Source organism: Meleagris gallopavo, chromosome 7 (genome assembly GCF_000146605.3).
Source record: "Meleagris gallopavo isolate NT-WF06-2002-E0010 breed Aviagen turkey brand Nicholas breeding stock chromosome 7, Turkey_5.1, whole genome shotgun sequence".
Taxonomy (NCBI): domain Eukaryota; kingdom Metazoa; phylum Chordata; class Aves; order Galliformes; family Phasianidae; genus Meleagris; species Meleagris gallopavo.
This window is the reverse complement of record NC_015017.2, coordinates 6,955,004-6,961,974: the sequence shown is the minus strand read 5'-3', so window position 1 is coordinate 6,961,974 and position 6,971 is coordinate 6,955,004. Positions and strand designations below refer to the sequence as shown.

General features: G+C 38.9%; 1 protein-coding gene across 1 annotated transcript in view; it reads right to left on the bottom strand.

Annotated features, from left to right (window-relative positions):
• WDR75 (WD repeat domain 75) overlaps positions 1-6,825 on the bottom strand; it is a gene marked incomplete at its 5' end in the record, with an annotated part of 16,662 nt that extends 9,837 nt beyond the window's left edge. Inside the window, 12 exon segments of the mRNA XM_010713364.2 lie at positions 349-512; positions 1,244-1,413; positions 1,869-1,984; positions 2,073-2,132; positions 2,461-2,619; positions 3,696-3,784; positions 4,292-4,385; positions 4,388-4,407; positions 5,236-5,306; positions 5,726-5,850; positions 6,499-6,592; positions 6,691-6,825. Of these exon segments, the coding sequence (XP_010711666.1) occupies positions 349-512; positions 1,244-1,413; positions 1,869-1,984; positions 2,073-2,132; positions 2,461-2,619; positions 3,696-3,784; positions 4,292-4,385; positions 4,388-4,407; positions 5,236-5,306; positions 5,726-5,850; positions 6,499-6,592; positions 6,691-6,825 (1,297 nt within the window).
• Positions 6,826-6,971: the final 146 nt, after the last annotated feature.

Below are 6,971 nucleotides of genomic sequence, written 5' to 3'. Positions count from 1 at the left end.
ATCAGGATTCTAAAACATGATACCCACAGAAAAATTAACTCCAGTTTTCTAGAGAGGAAAAATCATGCTAAAAATCACCCTTTAAATAATCAATATAGACTGTCATTCCCTTCTGCAGCAAGCTCTGTGAAGTCTTTATATGGAGATTTCTTACACTGCAAGTCTCATATTGCAAAACTATGGTAGAAATCCATGGCAGAGGATGCTCAGGACAACATGCATAAGCATAAGTAAGTAAACGGATAGGAACAGATGACCTAGTTTTGAAGGGATTAATTTTGGGTCAGCATTTCTATAGCGTGTTATAAGGTGACAAATAAGGGCATATTATGCTCTGACCATACTTACCCTCCGGATCAGTGTCTTCTACTATCACCCAGACCTTAAACACACAATCTCTCCCAGTTGTTACCAGCATCAGAGAGTCATCTTCAATTTCGTCCATGTCACGGAAGCACATCGCTGTTATGCGATCCTCATGAGGCATACTTACTCTAGTATTCAGCCTAAAGCTGCAAATGACGAATCAAAGAAGCTTCTAATTAGATAGCTCAAGTGGTATGGCATTTACACTTCCATCTTCTCTAATTAGTTTCACACCTCTATAGATAGCATCCCAGCAGCCAAAATTAGTACTTAAATGAACACCAGTCTCAAACATTCAGCCTGAAATCAGAGCAAGCTTTTCCTTATTTAGTTTATCAGTCACACTTCTACTACTACTACTACTACTACTACTACTACTACTACTACTACTACATGTGTCAGCTTAATTTTGCTTTGCTTTCTCTTTAAGTTAACTTTAAGACTAAAATAATTAAGTTGGGGAACGTATGAACCAGAAGCATACTAGCTAAAAAAAAAAAAACCCAAAAAGTAATTATTTCATGTAATCTAAAGGGACTGATTACTTTGAGAGGGCTTGGAAAACCAAATAGATCCATTTTATGCAGTTCACTGTTTTAATATCAAATAAATACAGGAATTAAAGCCCCCGAATAGCCTATGTAATTCATAAAAGCAAATTAAATTCAGAGCAACTATTCCCAATTGCAATTAGTTATGTTTAATACAAATGTGTGTGACACACACAGTAATCCCCTTCCCTTCCTCAAGTCTTCTCTACCATGTTACAGTTCATTTGGAAAACCTTGCCTTTTCAAGACAAAGACTGTATAGACATTTGCAAGATACCTAAGATACCAACTTTGACACTCAGAGGGCCAGCTCTAATAATCATTACCTTTGTGTTTCCTCATCAAAGAGCCACAGCTTCAACTGTAACTCCAGGTCCGTTTCTTCTCTCTCTTCTACTGTTGCTAACCACTTGCCTTGAGGACTAAATGCAACTCTGGCCAAGTCAAATTGGTTTAAACCTGCTTGATGGATGTGTTCTTGTTGAACAATATCCAACTACAAAACAAAAGGAAGTTTTCAAGTTTAAGTGCAGATTTATAGATACCGTTCACAAATCTAAGTAGTAAGGATGCCCAGAAAGCACCGATTAGAACTGAGGGGGCTGTGGTATAAAAAAGAAGCAACAAAACAACTTGGGAAAAACAATACTATAACAACATTAAAGGCATACTGCATGGGAATTTTAATTACAAGTTTGTTTGTTGGTTTGTTTTATATTTAACTTATGAGAGGAACAGGACATTAGCAGATGAATATAGTAAAACTTGTTTGGAAAGATTTAAATATTCTTCTATAAGATTCTAATAAAGAAAAAAATCCTCAGGCTGGAATCCAGTCCTATAGTACAGTTAATGGCTTCTCCTTGTTTGCTATATACAGCACTCCAAGTAATTCTGATGTATAACTTGAATTAAGAAATGATAAGTTCAGCACAGGACTGCCCAACTTACACTGTATAGTTGTTTGTCACTTTGGAGACAGTAAAACTGCAAGTGGCCAGGCTCTCCATTCAGGACCAAAGCTTTGGTTCTAGGATCAACCACTAGACCTGTCTTGACATCCTTGGCTGGGAACAAAAACAAGATGAAAATGACCGATGACTTGAAGTGACGCATTCTACACCCTAAGCAGGAAATAAACTTCAGTGCACATACCTTTAATTAGCCCTTGAATGGTTTTGGAAAATCTCAGGTTGCTGTTTATTATTGTAATTCCTGAAAGGAAAAGCATATAAGGTCTTGCAAAAAGCTTTCACAAAGTAACCGCATCAGTGGTGGGGAAGGGGCCTTAGTCAACTCTATTTAATCAAACACATATACGTGTCTATGTGGGAGAGAGATCTATCTTCTCACAATCTGTCAGACTCCTAAATCAAGATGGAAAGCCAAGCTACAAGCAGACCTCAGACAAATTTGCACAATTAATGAAAAAGCCAAAGACTGCAGTAAACATCTATACCTAACACCTTGTTAATTTATCTGACACTAACAAAACAGAGCTCATAAAGATTTGCAGTAAGTGGTACTTAAAATATTAGCATACTGTTGTCTGTATGCGAGGTGCAATAGCAAGTGCCATCAGGTGAAATGGAGATGTATTCAATAGAAGATCCCAAGCGAGGAAGAAAATACTTCTTGCAGTCTGATCCACTGTACCACTGAACTAGAACAGATTCCACTCCTCCACTCAGCAAGCTGGTTCCTTTTCAGATAATAAACATGCAGTTAGAGGTTTTGTTTTAATATCATCAGTATATACATTACAATGACAGACACACATAGATTACTGAAAAATGTTTCTTTAACTGTCACACACAGATGTATTATTCTTCCTATCTAGGCTGGGCAATATACATCGGTACGTTTCTTGTTATCCCAAGAAAAACTGATACAGACTACGTAATTATATGTACAGAATTACGTAAATAACAGGAACTTCTGCCTACAGAAAAACTTAATAAAAAAAAGCTTTGAGAATACTAAATTCCATCAATTGTTGAATCTGTTGAGTACTGTGTTAGAATACAGCTTGTTTTCCTTCTACATTATGTATTTTGCGTTAAGAAGTATGCTAAGAAATACATTCACATGAAAACTAAGTGGATTTTTGCCACTAGGTTTAAGCTCAGTCAAGCCTGACTTATTTGGATTCAGACAGACTCTGGCAAGGACTCATGAGTATTACTGGTGAACAAGAAGAAGGCAGTAGGCAGGGTGGAAGACATAACAAGACAGGTTAGATTTTACATTCTGTTAAAGGACAGTGTAATGCTATCATGGGATGATAATAGCAGGGTGGCAAAGTCTCTGGCTATAGAAAACAAGAATGAGCCCAAATGCAGCAGCCACAGATGCACAAGTGAACAAAGAGAGCTACTTACTTTTGGATAACCTCAGATAAGCCAAGATCTCCAGCAGGAGATGCCCTCACCTCCACTGCCAGCCCTTAAATGAGGTCTGGGAAGGGGTGGATCCTGGCTCCTCCCCTTCCAATCAGTCAGATGCATTGCATGTACCTGAGCTCCCCCCGGTTGGCCCTGCCTTCCCACCAGGTGCTCAATCACTTAAGCAGACTGAGCATTTCTATTACAGGCAGCTATTTGACATTATGAATGTCAATCAAGTATTATCAAGAAAGCACAGCTGCTCTCACTTACTTCAGATCCACCCTGGAAGTACTTAGAATACTAGAAATTAGTTTGTTAGTAAGTGGATTATCTTGAACTTCTGTTGATTTCTCTGTTCCCAAATCTGTCTTTTAACGATTTTTGTACTCACCTTCTATAGAAAAAGTTAGATCCAGGACTTTATCATGATGCCAGTGCAGTGTAGAGAATGTGTACTCTTTTTTGTGGTTGAAATTCCTCCTGTGGAGAAGGAAGACAACAGTTCTTTAAAGACAGTCATTAAGTACAGAGCAAACAGATGTGAATAGTGAATGCTATCCTTTTCTCTTATCTCTTGACTACAGTTTCACGTATGCACGTGGTACAAAAAGAAGGAATCACACCAGTAGCTTTCCTGATGCACCCTGTACATCACTACCATACTTGGCAAACTGATAATTCTTCACCACAGTTTCCCTAGTGTGCTGTTACTAGGACTCCACATGTCCACAACCACTTATTCACTGCTCTTGCCTTTCTATGTATGTTTTAAAAAAGCAGTGTAGCTTAAAAGGAATATTTTCCCACTTGACATTGAACTGAAGCTGTACTCTGAAGTCAACATCAGTATTACAGGCCAAAGGATTTGCCATTCTTTCTTTTTTTTGATTTCTGAAATATCACAACAGTAAGAACTAACGACTGCTCTGCTCAGGTTTCAATTAATTCCCATAGTCAAGGTACAAAGGTAAATGAAAACAAGCATACCAGAGACGAATCTTCCCATCAGCATGGCCAGTTGCAATACAATCCTCCTGAGGATGGCAGACTACGCAAGTAAAGACATTATTTCCACCTTTTTATTTGTTGCTCTCAGAGAAAACCTTCAGAAGTTAGGAAAACAACTTCAATTATACGCTTTTTTTTTCTTTTTTAAAAACAAAGCTTCAAAAGGACAACTGATGCATAAATACACACAAAAATAATTTTGAGTAGCAAAATAAAGCGTCTCCAAGTTGTTATAAATGTACATACATACTGAAAAAGAATGAAGTAGTGACAGACTTCCTCTTTTTTTGTTTTACTAGATCTCTGTCCTCAATCAAGCTGCAAGCCTTTTATTTGTTCCACCTTTTCTGCCTGCTTCTCCTTGGCCAAACCATCACTTGTTTCAGCCCAACATAAACTTAACTATTTACATGGAAAGCTACCAACACAAGTGCTGTGAATACCCTCTGACTCTTTAAGAGAACTTTCTTATACACTATACGTCTATGTCCAGCTGTGCATACACATCACCAGTTAATGTGAACATTATTAATATATCAGGTTGAAGCAATACTTCTGTAACTATCAGAAACATCAACACAATAGAAAGGCGACACAGGAAGCGTAATGAAAAAGAAACTAACATCATAGAAAGATGCTACAAAAAAAAAAGGAAAAGAGAACTGCTCACCCATCACTGAAGACCAAGGCTTGCACAAAAACCTCCACAAAAGAGAAAACTCAAGAAAGAGAACCTTCTCCTGTGGCAGTCAGCCCTTAAGTGAGGTCTAAGAGGTGTAGCCAGGCTCCACCCCTTTTAGTCACACAGCTAAATTGCCTTCACCTGTGCTCCCAGGGCTGACAGAGTCCTTTCCCCCGTGCTCAATCAGTAGTTCAGGCCCTGACTCAACAATTACCATACAACTTGACATTTTCTTTCTTACCTGTTCAATTGCTTCTGTTTAAAGAAGTAAACTTGGAGAGTAACATCCTTAACTGATGCCACATATTCACCCTGTTACAATAAAACATTGTTCAAGAAGTTAGAACATACAGATTGTGTTCTTAGGTGTGAAAGAAAAAAAAAAGAGAAAACTGTGTTTCACTACAAAGTACTTAAAAATGGAGATAACATAAAAGCTGATGTTAAACAAATCATTTCCTGTTATATTGATTTTTTTTCTTTAAAGAAAACACAGTACTTACAGATTACAAAGTCATTTATTTTGTCAAATGGATCTTAAAAAGCTTGTGCTGAAATCAGAGCATGCAAATAACAGAATAGGGCCAAAAAAAGTTCATAAAGTTATTATTTAAAAAAAAAAATTGATTAATGAGTCTGAAGTTCTGCTGTACTTCTTTAAAAACATAAATAGTATATAGGTTACTAGAAAAGTAAAGAAAGAAGCCAATCCCCCCCAAAGGTGAATATACCTCTCTTCCAAATGCAGTACACTTTGGCGACGCATCCACACCATCCAAAACCACAGACAATTCCTTGGTTACCATGTCTTGGCCTGCTGCTTTTGTCAGCTTAACTAAGACCAGTTGGTACTTATCTGGCCAAAGGAAAATGTGTTATCCAAGTCTTCTACAAACAAAGTTCACTATAAAGGAGATTTGCAACCATTCTACTGTAACACATTAGTACATTCAGTATTTCTGAACAGAATACTTTTTCAAAAAATAATTGTGTTGGATATTCTAATTCAAGCAACAGTATTGAAGTTCAAGGTCAAGACACTGGATGCTGGTGCAGCTGTGAGCAGGAAGCAAGAAACACTGCATAACACGCTCTGAAGTGACATTTGCAGAAACAGAGGAAGGCCAAGGTACGTTTATGTTTATTTCAGGAAAATCCCAGGAAAAAACTATCCACACATGCTGTTAAATTGAGAGGAGTCTCAAATACTGCGTGTACGTAATGGCGCAGTAAGGACTGCGTAAAGATTAGTCACGTCTCCAACATCACATGTGTGTGCTGTGTGCTTTAGAAGTGAGAATAAGACTCTTCGAGGCAGGTACAGAATGCAGATCGCACAGAACAAAACCAAAACACGATACACAGAATATAGAACCGCAGCTGTTCTACTCTTCACAGAACATCAGGACTAATGCATGGAAGCGCCAGGCAGCGTACCGCTCAGCCAAGTGCCACAGGTGAGGCTGACAGCAGCACTGTAAGGGTAAGCCAAAGCACAGCGTACCTCTTGCACCCCACTTTGGAATGATAACGAACACAGAGTCCTCGGAAGCAGGCAGCACATACAGCGCGAGCAGCTGATGTCCTATGGTGAACGTCTGCGGGAGAAATACACGTCCAACAATTACCACACGAGAGCACATCATCTTCTACAGAGTAACACTGATAGTTACTCAACAGGAACAGCTCAACATACTTTAATGAGAATCCCATCTGTGAAGTCCCACAGCTTAATGGTGCCATCAAGGGAGGAAGAATAGAGCTGAAAAAAAAGCCAAGCAAACAACCAATAAACAAAATGCAAGTTACAACAATACACCAAAGTCAGATTTTACATCAAATCCCCGCTTCGTGCTGAAGCACCGATCAACAGCACCGCAAACTGGACACGAAAAGCTCCGAGCCGCCATCGCAAAGCATTCCTGACCGCACAGCGGCCCGGCCCGCGGCTGCCAGCGGCACGGCACGGCGCCCCTC